At 36.5% G+C, this 27,305-nt stretch overlaps 1 protein-coding gene across 1 annotated transcript in view; it reads left to right on the top strand.

Moving 5' to 3' along the window:
* Window positions 1-27,305, top strand: part of DYNC2H1 (dynein cytoplasmic 2 heavy chain 1) — a 177,952-nt gene that overhangs the window by 98,048 nt on the left and 52,599 nt on the right. The window contains 7 exon segments of the mRNA XM_027777052.2: window positions 972-1,132; window positions 5,756-5,881; window positions 9,157-9,267; window positions 10,682-10,837; window positions 12,832-12,907; window positions 14,989-15,200; window positions 17,042-17,146. Of these exon segments, the coding sequence (XP_027632853.2) occupies window positions 972-1,132; window positions 5,756-5,881; window positions 9,157-9,267; window positions 10,682-10,837; window positions 12,832-12,907; window positions 14,989-15,200; window positions 17,042-17,146 (947 nt within the window).

Genomic DNA, 27,305 nt, shown 5'->3' with positions numbered 1-27,305 from the left:
AAAGAATATCAGTGCAGGCTAAGCAAGTGTTTTATTCTCACACACCATTTTCTATAAAGTAGATCAGAGTTCTCATGGTCACATTGCATCTAAGCCAAAATAAAATTGCTTGCAAAATAATAATGATAAAAATATTTCCTGCTTTCTCTATTGGCATTGTTAATGGTAATAATACATCTACGGTTATTTTTGCACATTGTTTTTCTATGTACAGATCACCAACTAAAGGAATTTTAACAAGCATTTTGAGTTCAAGTTCCAGCTGCTGTAAATTGGTTTAATTGCATTGTCTTTAGTAGACAAGTTCTGTGAAAAGTTGTTCATTGAGTTGCTGGAAGCTTCATCTGTTTATGAAAAATGTGAAGTTTGCACCCTCTGCCAAACTTTGTATTTATATGTCAGGTCTGTCTGTCTTCCCCTTTGTTTTCCCTTTCCCACTTCAGACATTTTCTGAAAAGTTACTTGCTCTCACATATGCTTTTTCTTCTCATGTCCAGATGTCAGTTTAGATAGTTAAGATTTAAGAAATTCTGTCAGAATATAACATGGAGGCAGAAAAGTATGTCAGGAATTCCCACTCTGATTGCATAGTTATTATCTGGAATATGAGTGCCTATTTATTTACCCTGAAAACACTGGACTCCTTTTTTTCAGTTCTCTAAACATAGTCCTGGCTGCATATAGCTTCTCTCATATTCTTATATTCCAGCTCTTCTCTTTTTGTATGTTTTCTTGAAGACTTTACTGTAAAGACTGCAGTTTATATTCATCAAGCTGGAAGGCCAGGCGCCATTTTGATGCTTGTGTCTTTTTCTTAACAATATAGGGTACCTTCTACCTGTATACTGTATAGGACCAGTTTTATGATCTCCATTAAACATAACTTTGACAGCCAGATGATTTCTAAAGTGCTTAATGATGCACTCGATCCTGTGTAATCACTTTTATTTCCATGATAATTCTAATTCTAGGAATAAAAGAATTATCTCCATCGCCTCTGCATTTGAAACGTCTGTATAAAGAGACTCTGGCAATTGAGCCCATCTTAATAATTATTTCTCCTGGTGCCGATCCTTCTCAAGAGTTGCAAGAACTTGCCAGTGTTGAAAGAAATACTGAGTGCTACCATCAGGTCAGTCTTAGATAAGCATAATGATTAAAAACCACAACGTGTAAAATTTTACAGTAGTAATATCTGTTGTACCTTGGTTTTTAATGAAGTTAGTATGTGAAAGCATGGGTGTCTATGTGTTTGTTGTTCCCACCTATCTTGCCATGAACTTCTGATATCATTGGCAAAATGGGTTGGAGAGACACAACGATCCTCACAGAAGTAGAATCAGCACGAGAGGTATTCCTCCAACTTGGAGAAAGGAAAAATGAGTAGATGGAGGAGAACAAAAGAGACTAAGAATTGTCATACATGCTGAAACATTATCAGTTTTAGTGTGGAGTAATTGAAATATGAACAAAACCCACCAACAACTAGACTGCATAATTTTCTCTGCTTGTAGGACTTACATATTTCTTTATTCAACAGAAAACATAAAATCAGATGTTCACTGTTTGTGAACACTTCGGTATTTTGTGAAATTCTGTAAGATAGTTTAAGAAGTTTTACAAGTAAGTGTTAACCAATTAATTGCTGATGGGAGTCCTTGAACAGAACTGTTATATTTCAAGTCTTTTTAAAAAAGTGTTTAAGATCAACCATGCAGGAAGGCTCTCAGATTTCAGGAATAGGCATGCAACATTAAAAATATTTGCCCAGCCAATATAACAATTGTTTTTTGTCATGGTATACAGCTTGTTCCCAGTTTTGCATTTGACACAAAACTGAACTGGGTGAAAATAAGTCACTTTAATCAAGAATTGTAGTGCTAAGAGATCACTTTATATTTTCTATGTCTGTTTCAAAATTAGATCTATGCAGAGGTGTTGAAAACAACTTTTCTTTTTCTGAGAAGGAATTTACTGTAGCTGTTAAATTCATAGAATAACCTAGGTTGGAAGGGACTTCTGGATATCATCTGTCTCAATTCTGTGCTCAGAGCAGGGAGATCCTTCCTCCAAGGGTGGGGATCATCCCACAATATCTCTGGGCAACTTGTTCCAGTATTTGACAGCTCTCACAGGAGAATGTTTTTCCTAATATCACATCAGTATTTCCCATGTTCCAGCTTGTTTGCATTGACTCATGTCCTATTACCACGTGCCTCTGAAAGAGTCTGGCTCTATCTTCTGTGCAGTCTTCAGTAAGTTAGTTGTAGACAGCAAGAAGGTCTCCTGATTGCTTGGCTAAACAAAACCTGCTAAGCGTGCCCTGATCATGTTGGTGGTCTGCTCTGGAGTTAGTTACTTCAATATGACCACGTCTGTCTTGTACTGGGGAGCCCAAAACTGGACACAGTACTGCAGATGTGGTCTCGCAAGTTCCAAAGAGAGGGAAAGGATCACTTCCCTGGACTTGCTGAATGTTTTTACTAATACAGTCCGTTATGGGATTGGCCTTTGTTGCAAGGCCTCGTTGTTGACTCATATCCAACTAGTCCACTAAGGTTTCCTTTTCCCCAAAGCTGCTTCTAGGCAGACCCTAGCTTCTACTATTGCATGGGATAATTCCATTCCAGCTGCAGGACTTTGCATTTACCTTGTTGAACTTCATGAACTGCCAGCCTGTTTCTCCAGGTTGTTCAGGTCTGAGTAGTAACCCTGACTTCCAGCGTATGGATTGCTCACCCTTCTTACACCTCTTTGGTGTTATCCATGAGTGCACTCAGTCACATTACCCATGTCACTGATGAAGATATTAAACAGTATTTGTCCTGGTACTGATCTCTGAGGGATACTGCTAGTTACTGGCTGCCAGCTGGACTTTGCACCAATGATCATCCTGTGAGCCCAGCAGTCCCGCCATTTTTCTGCATAACTTATTTTACACTTCTCCGGCCCATATGTCTCTGATTCGGTGATAAAGAGGATATGGGAGACTGTCAAAAGCTTTACTAAAGTCAAGGAATACAGTATTCACTGGCATGTCCTTGTCCACAGTGGCAGTCACCTTATCATAGAAAGCAATGAAGTCAATCAGGCATGAGTTGCCTTTGGCAAATCTGTATTGGCTACTCTTTACCACCTCTGTGTTCTTCATGTGTTTAAAAATGGCTTCTAAGAGTGCTTGCTCCATAACTTTCGCAGGGACTGAGTGGAGGCTGGCTAGCCTGTAATCAACGAGATCTTTCTCCTTGTCCTTCTTGAAGATAAATGTGACATTTTCCTTTTCTATGAGTAAACACCCCACATCAACATAACCTTTTGAAGATGAGAGCAGGGAGTGACGTTAGCTGATCCCCCAGCATTCTTGGATGCATCCCATCTTGTCCTGTGGACTTTTTTATTTCTAAGTGTGTTGAGTGATTCCTAAATCTCTGTCTCTGCTGTGGGTATTGCTTCACTCCTGCTTGTAGGTGTATGAGACCTGGGAGGCCTGAGAATAAGCCTTAGCAGTGAAACCTCAGACTGAAAGGGCATTGAGTACCTCAGCCTTTTCCATGTGTTTTGTCATTATATGCCATGCCCCACCAAGCAGTGGGCTTGCAACTGTCCTTGGCTTTCCTTGGCTGACAGGAACCTTATATAATTCAAGAAATGTGAAGTCCTCTCCCTGTGAAAGGAGAAACCCTTGCAATGATGCAGGCCATAGATTGACTGTCTGGGGAGAACCTCTGCTGAAAAGGACTGGAGGGTTTCTGTAGATGACAAACGGCATGAGTCAACCTTGTGCCCTGTCAGCAGAGAAGTCTTTGTGATGACCTAATAACAGCCAATATAATAATTATTATAGGTGATGACCTAATAACAGGTCAATACAAGACCTACAAGAAGGTGATTGAGAAAATGGACCCAGACTCTTTGCAGTCAGGCATGGTGGAAAGAAGCAATCGGTATAAATGGTAACAGGATAAGTTATGACTGGATGTAAGGAGGAACTTTTTCACCATGTGAACAGTCAGATTTCCCAGTGCAGTCTCCATCCTTGGTGGTTCTCAAGAGTCCACTGGACAAAGCCCTCAGCTCGTAGTCTGATCTTTCACAGCTGACCCTACTTTGAGCAGGAGATGGGACTAGAGACCTTCCAAGATCCATTCCAACTCAAATTGTTCTATGAAACAAGTGATTTCCTAATATTCCTAATACACAGTACCAGTACACTTTATATCTCTCTGTAAAACATTATTTCCTTTGTCATTTCAAACATTCAGGGGAGGGGAATTACTGCCTAGGTGATCACTGGTTAGCATAGAAATGGAAAATGTCAAGTTTAATGTTGCTTTTAAATAGTCCTTGAAATTGTTCCTTTCCTGGAATGTGCACTGATGTAGTATATTTTTCCTATCAAATTGTGAAGATTTAAATCCTACTGCCAGCTTATCTAGCAGGGAACGTTTCAGAACGTGTATTTCCTACTCTGCCACATGGCTTTTTGTGTTTATCTAAAATATCCTTTAAAAGTTGGACTTTTAAAATGTAACATGACATGGTATTTGATTAAGGAGTGCTACTCAAAGCTGAATCATCTGAAAATTGTGCTACTAATGAGAATACTTGGCTGTTACTTTTTCCCTGCACTTTCTCATGTAATTTGAAGAGAACATAGGTCAAATTTTGCTTCATTGTTGAATTATTTCTCATATGGGATAAAGTACTGACCACTGAATTTGTGCAGTGTACTACCATATTGTCTGGTGACTTTCAGTTATCTTATTTTTGCTGTTTTAAGTAATTTCAAGATGATATGCTCAATTTTATTTAGGCAGATGATATCTTTGTCTCATCATATAAAGCTAAGGGCCCAAGTTTCTTTGATTCAGTACAGTTTTAGGATAAAAAAACCAGGATGGATTTCCTCTTGGGGGATAGTTGATGAAGTCATAATAATCACAATATTTTATTTTGCTGTAGCAGTAATGCCAAGACAAGACTTTTCTGATGGACTCAAACCACTTTCTTTTCAACTTGTTTGGTTCAGGGTTTTTTGTTACATACAGCTTCCAATGAGTTTCTAAGGGAGAACTAAGGTGAATGTACTCTACAGGTAGTCTGTATTGCAGTAATTGTGTCACAGAACAAGTCCTTTATTTTCAGTTTTCACTAATTCGTCTGAAAATCCAGTTTTGGATCTTTGTGGGTTTGGATCCATTTGAAGATCCAAGTTTATTTTAGCAGCAATATGGTACTATAAAAAAAATGAAGAAAAGTCTGTTGGTTAAGCTATTCGTATTTCCCAGTTGGAAAAAGAGCAGCCTTAGTTTTTCACTCATCTTAGTATGAAATTGAGTGTTTCTGTTCAAAGGAAGTACTCCTAACTTGCAGTCAAAATAAACTTTGTTCTCATTTATCTCTTGTTTTTGTTGTATCAGCAGTTCTGCAGTAATACAGTTTAGTGACTGATACTGAAATTACTTTTTGAGTTCTAAGGGAGTGCCATCACTGTCACCATGTGATGCATGTTTTTTCCATAAAAAAAGACTAGGTAATATTGTTTCTTAACAGACTGGTTAGGTTGCAAAGAAAAAACTAAGTTTTCCTTAATTTCCCCCCTACTTTAGTAGCCTATCGCATTAGAGAAAATTCTGGTTACTTTTAGCACACCTTCTTTTTTACATATGTGCTCTAACTTGGAAATAACAATTTTGTATTATACTGTTAAATGAGGTATGATAAGTTTGTGATACAACTGTGTCTGTCATTTCAGATTGCAATGGGCCAAGGCCAAGCTGACCTGGCTATTCAAACTTTAAAAGAATGTGCACACAATGGAGAATGGCTGTGTTTAAAGAACCTGCATCTTGTTACATCTTGGCTTCCTGTATTGGAAAAGGTGAGGGTGACTAGAGAAGAATGTATTGGAAACCTGACAAAATTAGCATGCACCATTTCTGAAGCATTTCAGGCTTTTCCATGGTGATGTTTAAAATTCCAGTAATTTAAAAATAAACTTCTGCGGGTTTCTCAGTCATGAATAAGGTGAAATGCTTCATACCTAAGCAGCTCCTTCCTGTGTGTGAGCACTTTAATTTTCATGAAGTGTAGAGTATTTCTGAAAAATGAGTGAACAAATGTTCCCATTAGGATTTCTGATACTTTATGGGATAGTGCCCATGTTTGCTGAACTCTGCATCTATATATGCTTAAATTTGTTCTTTTTTTGTTTCAGTTCTAGGACTTTATTTTTAGTAGTTCTTTTTTGATAAGTGTAACTTGTGTCTGAGTCACTAAGAGGTTTTTGCTAATTTGAAATGAAATGTCTGATGTTTTATAGAAATGCACTTACAGCATGTAAAATCGTTAACTTGCTAACTAAATCAAAGTGCCTTTACAGGTATATCACTCTGAAATCCATAAAACAAACAAACTAAAAAATAAAAAAGGTGGGGAATTCCTATAAACAGTTACTACAGTCTTAATTTTCCAGTTTCTAATGATTGAGGGATTGTTCATAAACTATACTCCATGCACATAAGCTTGCAGTCTGTCTTCTGTCTGGTAATGGCTATGTGGCATTTAAGTACCTTTAACATTCTTCTAAACCATTTTGAAAAAATGGAGAGGCAAAAGGAGATAACATTGACATGTGTCATCTACTCTGAATGTCGTAATGAACTGTAAAGGAGTGTTTGTAAGCCTCATAGCAATTATAAATTTCCAGATCTTGCAAATATTAAAATGTGGATATGTATCAGAAGTTTCTTATTGTTTCCACAAGAACATAATACTGAATGTGCTAAACTTCTGCTGAGCTTAATAGAGACTGAAATTTGCTGATGTTTGACTCAGCACATCCCCTTGTCTGTTTAGCATACCATTAGCCAGTGTGAGGCTATACAGTTCATATGTTTGAACATCCTCTTAAGAGAGACCTGCATAGTTACAACTCAATTCCATCCAGGTATATACATTTAGTTCTCACAGTCTTTCCATTTGAGAAGATGAAATATGCCTTCTGGTCAATGTGAACTTTACCAATAGTAAGATGTGAAGGTATCATCTTTCAGCTGACTGCCCTTAGCTGTATTCTAGCCAAACACAATGTATCAGAGCATGCATGCTGTAGGTGATTGTGCTTGAACCAGCGTGTAAATTCTTTTGTTATTTTTAGTTAAATCTCCAAGGCTATGGATCATTTTTATGTCTTAGTTTGTCTCCCGTAACATCCTCATAGACAAAATGATGAAATACAGACATGATTGTACCACAGTGAAGTAGATTGAAAACTGGTGTAACTGTGTCTCAAAGGGGTTTTGTCAGTGGCAAAAAATCCAGCTGGAGGACCATCATCAGCGGTGTGCTCTAAGCATTGATACTGTGGCCAACATTGTTTGGCATCTTAATTAATTATGTGAATAATGGGACAGCATGCATCCTCAGCAAGTACAGATGATACAAACCTGGGAGAAATGATTGATACAACAGATTGGTGTGCTTTCATTCAGAAGGGCTTTGATAGGCTGGAGAAGTAGGCTGACAAGATCCTCATGAAGTTCAGCTAAGGGAATACCAAGTGCTTCCCATGGAAAGACATAACTCCAGGCAACCAGACAGTCTGGGAGCTAAATAACTGAAAAACAGCTTGGCAGGAAAAAAAATGGGAGTCCTGGTGGGTAAGAAGCTGAGTATGAGACAGCTGTGCCCTTGCAGCAAAGGTGGCTACCAGCCTCCTGGGCTGCTTTAGGCAGAACATTGCCAGCAGATCAAGGGAGGTGATCCTTCTCTGGTCAGCCCTGGTAAGACACATCTAGAGTGCTGTGTCTGCTGGGCTACCCAGTACAAGAGAGACAGGGGCATGCTGGAGCCAGTCCAGTAAAGGGCCACAGAGGTGATGAGGGGACTGGAGCATCTGACATAAGAGCATGAGAGAACAGGCACTGTTCAGCCAGGGAAAGAGGAGGCTTAGGGGGTATCTTATCAACATGTGTCAGCAGATAGAAAGGTGTAAGGGAGACAGAGCCAGGCTCTTCTCGGTGGTGTCCTGTGACAGGACAAGAGGCCATGGGCAGAATTTCAAATACAGAAAATGCCATTTAAACATAAGACAAAACTTTTTTTACTATGAGGATGATCAAACGCTGGAACAGGTTGTCCAGAGAGGCTGTAGAGTCTCCATCTTTGGAGATACTGAAAACCGGACTGGATACAGTTGTGGGCAACCTGCTGTAGCTTTGACCAGAGTTGGACTGGACAGAGGTTCCTTCCAGCCTCTGTGTTCTGTGATCCTAGGTACCAGATACAGCTGTCATTTTGCCTAAAGAGCAGAACAATTAATGGGTTGACAGAATTTTCTTCTTCACTAAAACCACCGAAAACAAAATTACTATGTTTTAGAGATTATCAAAATGAAAGGATTGTGAGAAAATCTGTTAAGAGATTTTTGAGCTCTATGTTTCTTCCAAGACACATACACAAAACTGTTGACATCGTTTTCAAGTCAATGTTCAAAGAACTTTTGTATCTTCAGTGGAAAATACGTCTGTTTCAGATGCACATAAAGAACCAGCAATATGTTTTCTTACATTCAGTAATTACATATTTTTTGTGAAGCCTTTATAATTTGATACAGCATTTGACAGTATTTATTTTCTTAGAACTCCTTTTTCCTATCTTCATTTTTTTTAAGGAATCATGGTACATGAAATGTGCATACAACAAACACTTGAAGAAATTAATATAGGTATACAGTTGAAAGTCATTGAGATCTGATGTTGATATGCAGCCCACATTCCAAGCTTTCATTTTTTTGAGATGTAGCCTTTTCAGGGTTTTTTTTTGTTGTTGGGGTTTTTTTTTACTTAATGTAAAGTAAAGAACTGCTATATATTTTTATGTTTTGAATTTAGGATCTGGGGCTGAGGTGCAAATATTTTGACACGGCTAGGGTGAACTTTGAACTTGAGCACAGTGACCATATAGAATGCGTGGAGACAACATGTCTTGAACTATATAGCCTTTTGAATAACCTTACTTGTAAAAAAACTACTGAAGAAATTTTTGACAATCCTAACTTTCTAATTTAGGATATTATAATTTTGTAAATACTGTTCTGTATTTAAAAAAACAAACAACCCAAAACTACTTCACTATATGACATGTCTTTAATAGGAACTGAATGCATTACAGCCTCAACCAAACTTTCGCCTTTGGCTTACTACTGAAGTTCATCCCAAATTTACTCCGATTTTGCTTCAATCAAGTCTGAAAATCACTTATGAGGTAAGATTTGTTTGGATAGCTTTTATTATATGTTTACAATGAATGAACTTGTATGTATAGTAAACTATATATTTAGATAGAATATTTGGGTAATGATGGATTGTTTACATAACTGGTTTTGCCTTATATTTCAATTAGAAGTAATACAAAAATTGCTATTTATCTTGAAAGATTTTTTGATGACCATTTTTAATTTTTATGTGGATATCTACAGAAGCCGTGATTTAAAGGGAAGATTTGTAAAACTTATTTGCAGATTTTTTTCCAGTTACAAGTCTGAACTGAAAATAAATTTACCTGGGGGAAGTGTTTCTTCTGTTTTGTGCTCCAAATTCTTTTATGCCTTTACTCAGCTTTTCTTAAAAGAAAAAACCTACACAGGTACTGGAACGTGGATGAAAAACAAGGATTTCCTCTTTCTTGATGAATATCTTCATCTGAATATCACGGAATCACACTTTCTTTCCTTTTACACACACACACCACCCCCCTGCCTACTCCCCTACCTTTATATTCACTGGGCCCTTTCAACAAAAATGTCTCTTCTCCCATACATCAGAACATACTGTTAAAGGCCTTTACTAGAAATTGAGAGCCTTGCTTTCAAAATGGCTCAGCCTAAGGAATAGGTGCGACCATGCTCTTCCAACTTGTTGAAAAGTGCTCTAACCATTAATATCCATATGCATTAATATTCATTATGGAAATCATGAACAGGAGTGCTACTAACTCTTCCATTGGTTATGGAGCATGAAGATTTTGCCTACAGCTAAACCAAGAAGCTTTGACCTTTTATAGTCAAACGTTGCTGACTTCTGACTTTCAAGAAGCTAAAATTGTTACACTTCTATATTGACTGCAGCTGTTTTTAAACTTCTGAGGTACCTTCTTGCTTATACTGAGGTTTTCAATGGTACAGAAACTGCAACACTGTGTAGGCTTGTCACATTTCTACCACTAGATCAGGGAACTGGCATATTGTACATATATACCATATTTATATGCTAGCTAATAGAGTGCAGTGATGACATAAGGTCAGTTGGCTCTGATCAAAGAAATGATAATTGGTAGTTGAGCTTGTAAAATCAGAAGAAAGGTTCTTGTTCTTGAATACATTGAATTTACTTTTATGCTTACATATTTTGATATGTTCTTTTACTAAGTTCTTCTTCTGTAGTTAGTCCTGTCAGTTAGTCCTGGTTACAATTTCCTTCAGTATGTTTAAGTTATTTTCAGTATAATATCATTCTGTTGTTAGGCCATTTATTACAAGCAGATTTTTTTTCTCCTTAAATTCTATGAAGTACTGTTTGTCATATCATTAACTTAAAAATTGTAAGTTAGAATTTAAGAAAGCTGTACGTAAAAGTATTGAGTTTTCTGTTTAGAACAGTGTTTTTTCTTTCCAATGCAGGCACCTCCAGGCCTCAAAAAGAATCTCTTGCGAACCTATGAATCCTGGACACCAGAGCAAATTAATAAAAAGGGAAACTTGTCTCGAGCACATTCTCTCTTTTGTTTAGCATGGTTTCACGCTATATGCCAAGAAAGAAGAAATTATATTCCTCAGGTAATAAATTTTTTGCTACCTTTTTTAAAATTTACCCCATTTCTTAGGTTTTATATTTGGAAGTATTTTTCGTCAGGTGTGTGTTGGGTCATGTTCAGAGGTGAGAAAATTTGTATACTTCTAGCGCCTGCTTTCATTATTGTCTCTGAATTAATTGCAAAATAAGATCTTGGTGCCCTAAATTCTGTCCCTCTGAAAACTGCTACTGCCTACATGGGATTATGTTGTGATTTGTGTCCTAACTGATACTGATGCAAGAGTGAGGTCCCATGGAAAAGATTCTGTGAATCCAGTTTGTTTAGAACAGGAGAGAATAGTCTGGAAACGTACATGATTGAATGGAAGATATGAGAAAAGAGACATTTTGGTGGGAAGGAGATGACTTTGTCTACTCTTTCTGCACACAAACCCTGTTCAAGGAGAGAAGAACGAGGGAACTCATTTCTTGTGAGGATTATAATGGGTTTCAGAGAATGTGTTTTTTTCTTAGATAAATTTTTCTTTAAAGCAAACATTTCTTTCTGGCTGCAGATGCTTAAATTAAACAGAAGAAAACCCCAGCCAACAAACTATTCTATGTCTTGTTTATTTTATTCAGACTAGGGGTGAAATTAACCTGTCATCTGAAAGACTTGATCTCATAGAGCCTGGAATGTTTGAGAGTGTTTTGCTAGTTTTGACTTTGTGGTTTATAAGGTTGTTTGCCTCTTCCAGTAACAGACTTTGAATATGGTGTTCAAGAAGTAAACTAGGTGAAAATATTGAAAGTACTTCTTTGTCACATGAACTCTCATTTGGCTTTCTTCAAATTCAATTTCATTTACCACCAGCTTTCCAAGTGACGCAAACTAGGATTACTGCTTTCTCCATAATTCCAGTGTGACTGTCTCCTGTGCATGCTTAGTGATGGTTTTATATTTTACTTAAGATTACCAGTTTCCAGCATTGCTGGACTGCAGTTTAATCTGAACTAGAAGCTCTTGTATTTTATAATGAATTTCAGGTTGTCTGGAGTCCATGTACAAACCTGTCTAAAAAACATACACTGTTGGGAGACTGCGGCATCTTTCCAATTTGTGACCTTCAGGGTGACTGGTGATAGTTTGATTGTGATCTTTGAAGCAGCTGCAGTCTTGACCTGAGACTGTATCCATCTCACTGGATATGTGCCTATTATCTGGAACATTTACACGGTTTTCATCATGAATCATATACACCTGTTCCTATAATATGGTGCATATGCCAAGGTACAGCTGTAAGAAGATACAGCAACAGGAGGTACCTTTGAGATCTGAATTTCCTGAGTTCTGTATCATATATCAATATCAATATTTATTTATACTTATCCATTTACATGTAAAGTTTTTTGCTAGAATTACGCACACATTACACATGAATGCTATATAAAGAATAATGCCACCAAGAACAGAAGGGAGGTACAAATTGAGAGTGATTAAAATATGTAAGTGGTGGTCAGCATTTGTGCTGTAATAGTAGCAGTCATTGCTTTTCTTATTATAATTTAAGTCAGTAGAGAAGTGACATGAATTAAGGAATAAGATAATGAAAGTATAATGTAGACTGTGCTTGAAGAATCGTACCTATTTATGAAAATCCAAAGGAAACTGAAATACAAAAAAGCCCTCAGTAATAAAATCTTAATTTAATGCGTGACCTAATCACAGATGTCAGCCAGTTTTAGTTGAAGTGAATACTGTTAGGAAATAATATAATCTTAAGTTTACATTCCTCATACTGAATGGATTCTAGTTTGTGTAATCATGTAAATTTATACGTACTGAATGAGCTGAATTTTTTTTTTTTTATACTGCCTCGATTGAATGTTTTCAAAGATGCACTTTAGAGGACATAGGTTGTCTCTTCTTTCATTATTAAGTATTTTACAGTATTCAGTAATTACATAATATTTGTATTTTACTTCATCATCATCATCATGTGACTAATTAAATTCTTTGGATTTCTTTTAATGGTAGGGTTGGACCAAGTTTTATGAATTTTCTTTGTCTGATCTCCGTGCTGGTTTTGACATTATTGATAGACTCTTTGAGGGTAAGCCACTTCTTAAGGAAAGATTTCTCACCTCTGTAATGTTACCCCTCTGAATGTCTCTCCTTTAAAATTCTTAGAATATTAAAAAGAGTCACAGTAATTTTTATAAACTGGTTTCCTTGCCTGATTGTTTTGTTTTGAGTTTGGACTGTGGGGCCATTCTGTTTAAAGGCTGCTTTGAACATTTTGCATTTGAATCTTCATTGGAACATTTTCACAAATATAAACATATGACGAGGTAGGTAGGTAATTACTTCAGTATGGGAAATAGTCTGACCCTCAAACAGCTGCATTTAGGCTTATTAGACTTTTCTGGATGTAGATCCAGACTCTGAGGGATATGGCTGTTTTAGTAAATGAGTAAGGGCTGAACACAGACTCAAAAACTATTCCATGATCAGGTTATTTTTTTCCTATATTTGCTTATACAGACTGGTATTTTTGTAGGCAGCAACAAGGCATGGTTTGTCAGATAGCAGAGCCTGGGGACTCTCCAATAGGCAGCAGGTAGGATGTTACCTTATTTCAGGGCAAAAGAGAGTTTAGATGTATGGATGCAAGCCACCTTGTGCCATCTGACCTTGCAAATAGGACCTGTCCGTTTTACCATTAGTAGAGAACTTGCAGGAAGAGCTTGATCTTTCTACAACACTTGGGTAACAGTGAAGATGCTGCAAGGCTCATCACCAGTAAGCAAAGTTAGAAACACAGGGTGAATCATAATTCCATTTTTGGGAGGTTGGATAAACTAATAGTTTCTTTGTGCCAAGAACTGTTCTGCTGAGCTTGAGTCCAGAGTAATAAACAGGAAATGCAGAAGTGCCTGGAAGATGAACAGAAGTGCCTGGAAGATGAAGTCTTCTGTCCCCCATATTTTGAATAAATGAATTAAAAATTAATTGAATATCAATGAAATCTTCATAACGAAACTCACTGTTAGATAGAGCCTACTTCATTGTTCTGTTAAGTAGTGTAGTCTGTTAATGCTAGTTAATATGAAATAGATAATTAAAAAAAATCTTTGCATTTTATATAATTTCAAAGTAAAGTTAGGAACTGATGTTTAGAGATGGTGTATGATCATTGACTTAAATTAGATTTATGGATGATTAATACTTCTGGAATTGCACCTTAGTTATACAGACTTGAAACGCAGTCATGTAAAGAAGTTCGAGCATTAACCATCAATGATAATCATTAATCTAATCATTAACTGTTGCTGTGAAGATAACTCTTCTTTGAAAGCAATGATTGAGGTGTTTGGAAACAATAGTTACCACCAATAAATGCCCCCCCCCCCCAAAGTAATTACTGCTTCCTTTTTTCAAGGGACTTTAAGAAATACCTTTTTGCTCAAGCTTTACCTGCGTGTGAAAGCTATGGAGTATAAGTAGATCATTGTCCCATGTTGTTATTTTGGAAAACTGTGATAGAAGGGAGGGAAAATAAGTTAATTTGAACTTGCGGGATATAATTAAGCCAGAGTAATGTAATTGCAACATCAGTCTGGCCAGGAAACTAATAGTAACGTCTTAGTTTTATGTGCTACGTTGTGTGATTTATAATGATTTACAGAGTACCTGTCCTGGACCTCTTTGTGTGTGAAAGATATGACATTTCCAGTAATGTTATCTATTTTGAGCATGACCTCATTTTGGTTCAGTCAATCAGTTTTTTATGAGATCAGATGGTACTTTGACACAAAATAGTGTACAAAATTTTGAACAAGGGAAATTGTTTTTATTTATGACAGAGGAACACAAAATGCTAATAGCATCAGTTCTGAAATGCATATAACCAATTGGTTTATCTCCAATAAAAAGCACTTCAAGACCTAATTAATATTTCTAATAACTCATTTTGAAATACAGTAAGCATTTGTTTTATCAATGACATGTATTTACAAACCTGTTGAAGTTTCTTCAACTCTTACTATTTGGTACTATAGAAGAAAAACAATTTGAATTTAATTATTTAATGTCTTTATATTTTTCATTGAAGAACTGCAATGACAAGAAGAAATGCTTATGATGCAATGCTATGCATTGATGCAAAACTAATATTAATTAATTAATTTATAGGTTCCAAAGATTTTCAGTGGGAATTTGTGCATGGTTTGTTTGAAAATGCAATTTATGGAGGCCGTGTAGATAATTACTTCGATATGAGGGTTCTTCGGTCCTACTTGGAGCAGCTTTTCAATTCACGAGTCATTGGCAGTTTAAATGCTAGAGGCAAGAAGATGACTAGTTTCCCGTATGCAATCTCCTTACCGAATTCCTGCAGTATTTTGGTAGGTATACATCTTCTATCACCTAATATAGAAAAACCAAAATAAGGTATTTACAGGGATTATTCTTGAAAGTATTCCCACAAAGAAAACCAGCGTTACAATCCAAAGGATGCCTCCATTTATTTAAGACTTCTTTTGTGTGGAGCACTAATTTTTAAGTTGCCAGAGCTGTTCTGCTAGTCTGTTCAATCAGTCTCCTATTTTATGATACCTGATTGGACTACGGTGCAGAGCAGCATAGTTATGAAGAGCTGAGTAAAAGAAATAGGGTCAATTTATGGCAAAGACAGATATCATTACATTTATATATAACTTAATATGTTAACATAATAGCACTTTTGTACAGACTACTAAGCATTCTTATAACTTCCAGATTATATGGGAAAATCTAAATATATCTCCTTATTTGCAAAATATATCAACATTCTGACAGAATCTGCTAACATGCCCTGAAGGGTGGATGACATTTTATTTCGAGATGAATATGCATTCTGATTCTCCTTTAGTATTCCTCTAGTGTAAACAAGAGAGAATTCGACAGTCTAAAGAACTGATTTCTCCCTATCCTTTCACATACAGTTGTTACTATTACGATTCATTTGCATTTTAATGTAGGCCTCCATGCTAGATCTTCAATACGAGTTGGTGTAAATGGAATTATACCAGTTAAAATAAATTGCTGTTGTTTGGCATTCTCTACCTGGATTCTGAGTGTTTAGGTTTGGGGGTGCTTTATTTTTTTACTTTAAATATGACAATTGTTTTCTATAGTTGTGCTGAGTTAATACCATAAAGAGAGAAGGAATAAACGAATCAAGTTGGTCTCTATTCTTGTAGATAATACGGTCAAATAGATGAACCTTTCTTCTTGCCTGCAATGCATTTAATATATTTCCTTTAGTTATATGATTATTTATGTGAGAGTTTGTACTTTTATGTCTTAAATAATTTTCTGCAACTAGTTTTGATTAGTAGAACACTAATAATAAAGCTAAGTTTTTATTACCAAAGTTAATTGGAATAATATCTCTTACTAAATAGTGTTCCCTTGGTGTTTGGTGTAGAAGTCTGCTACTATTGTTATCTCTGAAGTGAGATTCCCTGTCAAAGTAAATTGTGCACACCTAGGACATGCTCCTGCAAGCCAAGGACAAAAGGCACATGATACAATGCAATAGGGAAGAGCCATACTTTCAAATAAATATTTTTGTCTTCAAAGCCACATAAAAGAGACATTCAGCACCATTAGTCTACCTTAGTCTGCAAGGCCTCTTTCTGTTTTGTACAAGAGTGACATCACTAGTGACTATTACACTATAACAACTATTGATGCTATTCTGCATCTCCCGTGATCACACAAACCTATTTTTACCTGAATTATTTCCCTTTCTTTGAGTGGTAATATATTCATAGATTTAAATAGAAGTGAATGCTCTTCATTTTATAAATATGTATTATACTCTATTATTTGAATTCCAAATGTCAGAATCTTTTTTTATATTGTTATATTGATCTTACTTTTAAGTTTTCAACAGAAGTATTGTAAATACTTTTCAGAGTCAGTCAGCATATTTTTCTTTTCAGTTGATAGCATCACTGTAATGAGAATTACTTTTTGCTTTTTTAGAGTGGAAACTCTGTATAAAAGAAGATAGTTTTTTATTAAATAAAATTGAGAAATTTATAAATAAGATTACCAAGATATGTCATGTGTTATATACTTGCTTTAATCTTTGTGTTATGCAGTGCACTTAATGAAATTCTTTTCAGCATACACTGTTAATTTCTTGAGCTGAAAAAAAAGTTCCCTCAATTACATTTATTCTTTGCTTTTAATGCAGGATTATCGTAATATTATTGAAAGCCTTCCAGAGGATGATAAACCTGACTTTTTTGGCCTGCCTGCTAATATTGCTCGTTCATCACAACGTATAATCAGTTCCCAGGTAAAGTTTCATTTTTCATTGACCTCTGAATCTTTTCTGCATCCAATATAAGCTAGAGAACCCAACCACCTGTTCACAGATATGAATTTCCTTAAGAAAGTCAGAGTAAATGGAGGGGGGTTTGGAATATGTTGCTTTTATCTGTAGAATATATTAATATAATAACAGTTGTATTTAGTTACAAGTATATTTGTTTAGGATTTAAATAAACAAAGAATTATTCAGAAAGTTTGCAGCAATATAATTCAGTTCATATTGAATAGTATCTATGTATATAAGTAGTATCACTAGTTCTATTTATACTGTTGATCTAACTCCCATTAATGGTATAGTTCTTACAGCTGCTGTTCACTGCAAGTTATGGTTTTAGTTTTGGTCATCAAATTCTAATACAGTAGTTTGACAGCTAGAATATGAGTAACATTTTATGCTTTTTCTGAAGGAGAAATTCTGAAGAAATTCCCCAGTAATCAGAATTCTATCTTTACTATTAAAATGTGAAATTTTCTTTTGGGGAAAAAAAAAGAAAAAAAAGTCTTCTTACTGGAGAATAGCATATAACTACTTAGGCATGTCATAATGAAATTCTCAACATAATGAAAAGTATGTTCCAGGGGTTATGTAGATCTTAGTTTAAAAATTTAAATATTTTCATTATTGCTTTAGCCGTAAGATACGGCAGATGGCTATATTATAGTCTAAAATTCTCAACTCTCATTTAATTGCAGTCTAGTGCCAGATTTGAATATATGTTTAATATGTGAGAATGCAATTCTTTTAGTGCTGGAGTAATAGGCAATAATAAAAAAAATTTCACCTCCTTGTTTTAGAGTTGTATGTATAAACCTCAGACTTGGGTAAGTGACGTGGGTCGCCCATTATGACGGGTACTATTAAAGGCACAGCTGGGAAGCTATTCTTCTCACCATTTGTGTAGCCAGAAAATACTGAGTGTCTCTATTATTCTCCTCATAATTTCTATTTTGTCAATTTAAGAAGGGAAAAGATGAAGTGATTTGAACTCTGAATGGCTTCATCATCAATATGGTGTTTGGTTTGTTGGACAAAGATTTTCATAGTCAATACTTTACCACTTCCCTTAGGTGTCAATTCAGTTGCCTAAAAATTGGTATCTTGCATCATATGGAAATGCCCTAGTGTATTTAATATACCTACTAGCAGTTGCCACATATGATACAGGACCCAAGTGAATAATTTTTCTTGTCGGGCTAGCAACTGGAAGGCAGGGGCAAAATGGCACTAGAAGCCAGTGTTTAAATAACTGGTTCCCACAGCTTGTGTACCCTGATCCAGGAAAAGCATGGATCTGTAGGTCCTGTGTAATATCTGCCTATCCTTAACATTTTCTTGGATAACATACAGACTCTCAAATGGCATTATGTATAACAACTGAATTGAACCATTAAGGCCTAGAGTCCAGGGAGGAGTTTGACTGAGAAGTGGCTGTATCTCAGCTTGAGTTAAAATTTGGTAATGCTCACAGGCAAGTTAAAGTCCACCTTTTGTTTATTCAGGTTTGCTGGGCATTCTAATACCTTTTAGCTCAAATATGGAGCAAGTTCAGGACTTTGAGGCAAAGCTTAAATTCTGTATTTCATTTTTTTCCCATTGCTTTTTAGTTAAGTCTGGGTGAGAGCACACGATAACTGTATAAATGCAATTAAACATAAATCTTTAATTAGTGATCAGCATAGTTTATTGGATTGGTAAATTGCATCAGATAACATGAAATTAAGAATTTTATATCAGAGCTGTGAAGTGAACTGGTCTTTATATTAAGGCTTTCTTTAATTTTCTGCACAGCCCTAGCATAGTGTCTTATATAAGTACAAATTACGTGGGGGGAAAAAAAAAAAACCAACAAAAAAATCGAAGCATAGAATACCAGATTGGAAGGAACCTCAAGGACTGTCTGGTCCAACCTTTCTTGGCAAAATCAAATGGAAGTTCCCTATAATTGGAATTCCCTATAATTTCAAGACTTAGAATTACAGTTTTAAAAAAGGTATCTATTTGTTTGCTCACATTCGCCTAACAAGGGCTTCATGCAGAAATTTGTTGGTATAGACCTTTGCTCTGTTAAAAAAAAAAAAAATTGGCTTTGTTGAATATCAAATATAGTACTGGTAAATCTGTTTAAATACATCTGTTCACTTAACTTGACAATACAGCTATGGATTTATTTGTTTTATTAGTAGCACACAAAACTGTAAAGCTATATAAAGACAAATCAGTAGGATGAGGGTGCATGGGTAATACACTGAGCTTGAGAACTCCTCTATTCCAAAGACAAAAATTGCAGCAGGACTCAATGTACCTCTCTGATTTTATCTTAATATCTTTTATGTAAACATTAACTTTAAACACTTTTGTTTCTGTCAGATGCACTGTAGACTGCTGATTATTTTATTTATTTCAGGTACGCTCACATAACTTGTTAAGAGCTGCAGTTGTTAAAAATGTTAGTATTTGAAAATAAGTCCTTAGTTAACCTCCATGCAATCAGAATAGATTCATAGTTCCTTTGTGAAAGGAAATAGGTAATGAATGCAGTTACATGCAGACTCACACTCTACTGAACTGGTTCATCATAGCATTGATTATAACCTATGAACTACGGATTATAAACTTGAAAATATGAGACTGTTGTAGTTACAGGTTTGTGAGATGCTTCTTTGTCATATGAGAGATTTCCTTATCCTTCCAGTAATAGTTTTGGTACTTCTTTAAGCTTTAGGCAATTTAGGTAACTGAAATGGGAGATTTTTCTTAAATTGTCTTTCTACCAACCATGAATCCTACTTTCTTATTTCTGAGCTATGAATCCCATTTCGTAACAGTTTGGCAGCTGTCTTAGATCCATAGGTGATCCCATGCCATGGTTCACAATCTGAAATGGAATGATTGCCTTCTAACAGAAGTGTTTCTCATAAATCCATTGTCAAGCTAAAGCAGAGAAAAGCTGAATGAATAAGGTAGTGAGAAATAAATTGCTACCAGCTCAGTCGCCGTGTCACTAACACCAGAAAGGTGAAATTTAATACGGTGTCTTCTACTTCACTGATTCTGTGCTAAGTATGTGGTATATTCTCTTACAATTCATGTCTACTGTCCCATGTAGTTTCTCATCTACTAGCTGTTGTCATTCCTCTGTCTGTATTTTTACTAGCATCTTTCTCCTTGTGCAGATATACACAGAACTGTATCTTCCTCACCACTGAACACAGAATTAGGGGAAGTAGTTTTTCTCTGAAACATACATACTTGGAAGTTACTTGTCTAAACCAACTGATAGCAATTTTGACTTTAGTCATATGTTTGGGCTCAGAGATTTAAAATAATCATTCGGATATACATTGACTTTAAATAAATTCTAATTAACAATCTTTTATCAGTTCAAAATTTTTTTACCTAAATATTGAAACAGGTAGCACTATGATCTATTCTATTAACCACAGAGTTAAACTAATGTAATTCTGTTAAAAGAAATCTGATAATATTTTATTACATTGTTTCACTACACAAGATAGAATTGGATAATAGAAATGTAGATTTTTATATAGACTTGCTATTAATTTTATTTACATTTGATGTATAGAAATGGTAGTTTGTATTGATGCAGCAACACTTTGCTGTAGCAGAAATTTGCTGCAGCACACTGCAGCAATTTGCAGTCATGCAGAGATTTCTTCTGTAACCTACTGCATTGCTGATGTCTGGCTAAACCTAAAACACCACTAAAAAGAAATGGACTTTTTTTCAGTAACCTTGCAAATATTGATTATATTCACAGCTTTTCTGTTTTCCAGCAGAGAACTTAAATTCTAATTTAAAAGCTGAATATCACTAGCTGTATTATTTTAATATTGGCAATTACTAGAATTCAATTAATAGAAATTTCATCTTACGATATTCTGTAGTGTAATTCAGAGAGGATTAATGCTGCGTGCATATGGGTAAAAGCCGTTTTGTTTTCAAGGAAATATTAGACTTGAATAAATGTGATCTTTTCAGAAACATGACAACCTTTTTTTCTATATTTTGTCCTAAGTTGCTTTATGTAAGTAGAGCTAGGTAAATTTTTAGAGGTCGTATTTCTAGATTTCACTGTGGCTCTTTGGTTCTGCCTTACCTGCTCTCACAACGAGCCTTTGATACATCATCCCTTAGGTTGAATATAGTCATGAATAGCCTTCCGTCTCTTGCTTTGTTCTCTCTGCCGAACAGTGCAGTTAAAATAGAAAAGAACTCAGCTGACAGTGCAGCTGCCGGAGTCGACATAGCTCGTCCTGTCTATTTTACACCAGGTAGAGATTTTCTGTACAGCTGCAACCCATGTTTCCTCACACTCAGCAAGAGGTCTCACCATTTGGTTGCAGTCATGCTCCTTTCTTCTGGTCTGATAAACACTGTATTTTTGCCTGCGTACTGGCCTGTGTTCAGGTGGTTTAATCTCCCAGTCTAACCTATAACCAATGAGAAGAGCAGTCAGAATATGTGGAGGTTTGCTTTAGGTTGCAGATGGATGAGAAGGGTCTGTAATTTAGATCTCTCCCCAGTCACCTTCTTGCAAAGCAGGCTTTTGGCTTTGATGTACTTGTCTCTTATTCTTGGGACCATATTTCTGTTCTTTCATGAATTCCTATGAACCAATTTCATCCTTTATTATAATTTTTAATAGAACCATACATAAAGTGTCTTAGTCAAAATAACATTTATCATATGTGATAAATAGATTTTTTTACAGACTGAAACAGACAGGCCTGTGTATGTATTTTTACACTTAGATAAGCAGTAAGAGCTATCTTGTTCTGTGCAGGATTATACTTGCAACTAATATGTCTTACTGCCAGTAACCACCCTAGGAAGGTGAAATGAGAACTCAGGGCCATTGCTTTGTCTCCCTCCTTTCTTTGCACAGCAGACTTAGTCATTACAGGCACTCCTTAGAGAGTGTAACATTTGAAGCCTTCTGTTAGCGCTGTGTGATCCCATCAAACCCTGTCAAATGGCTATGCCTGCAAATGACTACAGCCTGTAACTAGTAGCTATGTATGATCAGTTGACTGGTTAAATGAAACATTCTCCAATAATATAGTAAACATTTTGTGAAAAAAGCCATTCAGTAACTGCCAAGTTATCCAAGACTCTTTCAATATGACTGCCAATGATAATCAGTATGGCTAGCAGTGAGTTTGCTTAATGCTAATTTCTATATAGAATACTGTCTATAATTAATAATATCTTGCATCAGGAACTCGGTGTTCTTTTACACATACAGATTCATAAAGCCTCACAGAGACTATTGTATGACACAGGTAAGTCTCAGTAAGGTTAGAGAATGTGGTTTTTTGGTATTTTCATGGACAAATGAATACGCTTTCTCACACATATCACGCAAGGATAAAGGATAGTTACAGTCTCTCTGCATACTAGTACAGCATCTTGATTCTTCTGTGTCCACCATGCCAGTAATGGCAAGTGGAAGGCAAGCCTGTAGACTTACAGTTCACGTTTTAGGACCTCTTGTGGGTGATTGTGCATACCTAATTGAAACCCACATTTTAAACTTTGTGTGGAGGACTGTCTCCTATGACTGGGACCCCACACTGGAGCAGGAGAAGAGAATGAGGAGGAAGGAGTGGCAGAGACAACATGTCACGAACTGACCGCAACCCTCATTCCCCATCCCCTTGTACCACTCAGGTGGAAGAGACAGAAAAGTTGGGAATGCAAATGAGCCCAGGAAGAAAGGAGGGATGGGGGCACAGTGTTTTAAGATTTAGTTTTATTTCTCATTATCCTGCTCTGATTTGATTGGTACTAAATTAAATTAATTTCCCAGGCCAAGTTTGTTTTTCCTGTGACAGTAATTGCTGAGTCATCTCCATGTCCTTAACTCGACCTACAAGCCTTTTGCTATATTTTCTCCCACCACCATCCTGCTGAGGAGGAATGAAACAGTGGCTTTGGTGAGCACCTGACAGCCAGGCAAGGTCAACCCACCGCATCTTCAAAGTGCTTAAAAGCATCACAGATGTAAAATAATCCTTTGGGCTTCAGATTGAAGAGCCCACAGACTATACTTACCAATTTTTAAATGAAATAATATAAAATTATTTAATTATTGATTTTATATACCAATTAAAATGTTGAACTGTGAATACTCATAACTTCAAATAAGTGGATTCCAATTCATTTCAACTGAAGTTGCTGGGAGTATTTCTCCTATATTTTGTCCTTTGTAATTTTATTTGATTTTGAACCGAACCAGTGATACTCTGCACTTCTGATGGTTCAGATTTTGCAGCAGCATTACTTGCTTTAATAACCTGTTTCAGACAAATTTTATAGTCTCGAATATAATCTAAATCAGACTAGTATTTTCTGTGGCAGAGTAGAGGATATAGGGCAATTTAATTTTCCCAGATAGATTTCTCTCAAACACAGTTGCATGCTTGTCTCCACCTGTTTTGTCTCAGAGTGATGGGAATCCCTCTCACTTCTCCCAGTTAGCAAGTCCGTTATTTTTATTATCTGAAAGGAATTGCAGAAGGATGGTTCCTTGCAATACTCCTTTTTCTTTTAATCCTAGATATTTATCTCAGCTTCTTTGATAATAATTGATTCTGCTTTTCTGTCCCATTTAACTACTCTCAAAATATCTTCATTGAATCTAGCTGGTATTCATGAAGGCACCATAAAACCATAAAGAGTGAAACAATTCCTGTAACATTAACATGCTTTTTTTATTATTATTGTTAACAAGAGAACTGGCTTGCTCTTTGACATATTTAAATGAATGCCTTTCCCATCATGGTATACTCTAGGTGCTCTCTTCTGACCTTCTGTCCCTCCATTTCTCTTTGGACTTTGGTCATCATGACCTGAACAAACCTAGTTTAAAGCTCTGCTTGCCAGTAGCAAGCCTGTCGGCAGATACTCTTTTTACATTTTGTCAAATGGATGATGTTGTCTGCCCCTGGCTTGTCAATCTCTCTTAAACAAGGTGTAACAGCCATGACAGCCAAAGTCATGTCTGCAGCAGCCCAGCTCTGCAACTAAGTGTTGTGACCTGGTTCCATGGTCATATGCATCCATTTGTGTCCCATTCCCTTCACAAGCAGAACTGGGGAGAACACCACCTGAGTCCCCATGGCCAGGGTCATCTACCACTTCCTCTGAATGGCACTGGTTCTGATCCATGAGTCAGACTCAGGTAGCCCACATGCCTCCCTGGCAGAATTTTTCTTCTTCACCTGTTTCTACTCATTCTGCAATTGCACATCTGCAGGTGGAGAAAGAGCCTTTTCCTTCTTGCTGGAAGTCACAAACTTCTTTTATTTACCAGTATGGACATAATCTTTCAGGTGCTCAATACAGGATGGCAGATAAACTAACATAACACAAAAAAACATTTTCTATACTAAGGATGCTATTAATCTAAGAAAGCTTTATTTTTCTCAGAATTAGGTGCCTAATCTTATGGTTATCTAGGCTTCCTGTATGTTACAGTCCATCTCCAAAGAATAACACATTCATACCGGCCACAGAGTGAATTATATAGACCTGTGAAATCCTGTTTTCTTCATTAATACTATCTGCAGTTAATATTTTAGTATTTCTTAAAATATCTCCTGTGTTAATACCAAATACTTTATTTACATGTTATTCTTTAATACATTTTCCATGAGGCAATGGTATTTCAAAAATTGTATTTTGTGAAATGAAAGTGTATCTTTGTAATACACAGAGGGGTTCTGTCAGATTTGTAGTTCAACTCTTAAAGGATATTTTGTTTAAATACTACTAGAAAAGACTTGTGATGTATTTAATGATTGAAACCACTTCAAATTCCCCTGATCAATATTAGAATAATCTCATGTGAGTTTATATTTCTTTTAAATGTCTAGGTCCTGGGAAAGAAAAATATAAGGCCAATTCAAAGCCAATTGGATTTAAAAAAAAAAGCCCCAGTGTAATTCCTCTTATCTAACTTGAAAGATAGGAATATTAGCCACCTCAACTAATTATCCATTTTTTTGTTACTAAAGAAAGGCAAGCAGCTACAGGGAACAATTTGTGCCATTCTTAGCTAGGCATCTGAAATAAAGGGGGGGGTGAATCATCAATTGGAAGTACCTATTTCTTCCCATTGAACTTTGGGTCAAGCTCTGAAATAATATCAACGGTATTTCTAAAAATTGTATATTGAACATTTTAATGACTATTTAAGAGATGAAAGAAAATTGCCATAACTACCAGGTGGTTGGTCACGCAGGAATAGGAGGGTATCTTTTCTACTGGAAGCTGGAGCATTTGAAAAATGAGGTATTCATTGGGACAGGAATTGAAACATAGTTGTTTCTCCCATTTCTGCATTGAGCGTTGTAACGATACAAAGTGAAAATTCAAGCATCTTAAAGCATTGCTTTCTCTCAAAAATGTTCATAATTTTCTTAGAAATGCCAAGAAGTGAAAAAGGGATTTTATTAATTAGTAAACATATTTGTTTGTTTGTTTTCCAGGGCAGTGAAAGACCAACACATTTCAAATTTAATTTGTTTGTTACAGTTTTATGTTACAACTGCTAAAGCAAGTGAATGGTTTCTACAACTAATTGTGCATCTTTAGGCAAGGCCATCGTTCACATTAATGATGTCTTGTGAGATTGACCTGTTTCTTGTTCACTGACTAGAACTTTTCAAGATTGCAGCTTGAGATTAAGAAAAAAAAATTAAAACAAATTAAAAATGTAAATGCCATCTTAAGTTAATTTTAACACATGAGAAACAGAAGGAAAGCCATGCACACCAATATGAGGTAGCATGAAGACTAGAATCCTGGTTAGAAAGTTTTCTTAGATCACATAGTTATGGAAATGTTGGCTAGAAGGGAACTCAATGGTTTATGTAGTCCAGCCTTCTTCTCTAAGTGGAACTGTTGCCAACACTGTTTGTGGCTTTGTCTGTGTGCAGTGTGCCATCATCCAACTTATTCTTGGAACTATGTGGGCCCCAGTATCAAACCCCGATTTCTTTCTCTTCTCAGTAGCTGCCAGCCATATGTCCAGACCTGGTTCACTACCAGTTGAGCCCAGGAATGCAGGCAGTTTTTCTACCAGCTGTCATGGTTTAACCCCGGCTGGCAACCAAGCACCAGGCAGCCGCTCGCTCACTCCCCCTCACCCAGAGGAGAATCGAAAAGGGATGTAAAACGCGAGGTTTGAAATAAGAACAATTTAATAGGCAAAGCAAAAGCCGTGCACACAAGGAAAGCAAAACAAGGAATTCATTCACCACCTCCCACAGGCAGGCAGGTGCTCAGCCATCCCCAGGAGAGCAGGGCTCCAGCACGGGTAACAGTTACTCAGGAAGACAAATGCCATAATGCCAGATGTCCCCTCTTCCTTCTTCTTCCCCCAGTTTATATACTCAACATGATGTCATATGGTATGGAATACCTCTTTGGCCAGCTTGGGTCACCTGTCCTGGCTGTGTCCCCTCCCAGTTTCCTGTGCCCCTCCAGCCCTCTGGCTGGCAGGGCCCAAGGAACTGGAAAATCCTTGATTTAGTATAAACATCACCTCACCCAGCAACAACTAAAAACATCAGTACTTGATCAATATTGTTCTCACAAGAGCCAAAACACAGCACTGCACCAGTTACTAAGAAGAAAATTTACTCCATCCCAGCTGAAACCAGGACACCAGCCGATTCTTCAAGATCATGCTTCAAGTCCTTACTTCCTAAGCTTTCAAAATAGGAAAGCAATCAAACATGGTGTTCAAAACCCCTATTAGCAGTATCCCCTCTTCTTCTCTCTTTCCACTAGTTGTTCAGTCACAGAAGGCAATCAGATTGGTCAAGCATTTTTTGCATTTGATAAAGCCATTTTGGATGTTTACAATTGCCTTCTTTTTCCTTCTAACGTTTGAAAGTGGATTCCATGTCTATGTGTTCCATGATGTCTCCAGTGACAGAGATTCAGTGGGAAGCCTATCATTCCATGAATCCTCCCTCCATTTCTTAAGGCAGGTATAAGTGTCACCCTTACCAGCAGTAAGGATTTTCTCTGTTGCCATGAATTTTCATATGCAGTACAGAGCGGCCTTGCCATCATATTGACTAGTAGCCAC

Source organism: Falco peregrinus, chromosome 4 (genome assembly GCF_023634155.1).
Source record: "Falco peregrinus isolate bFalPer1 chromosome 4, bFalPer1.pri, whole genome shotgun sequence".
Lineage (NCBI taxonomy): Eukaryota > Metazoa > Chordata > Aves > Falconiformes > Falconidae > Falco > Falco peregrinus.
Note: the sequence above shows the minus strand (reverse complement) of the source record. Positions and strands in the feature narration are given on the sequence as shown.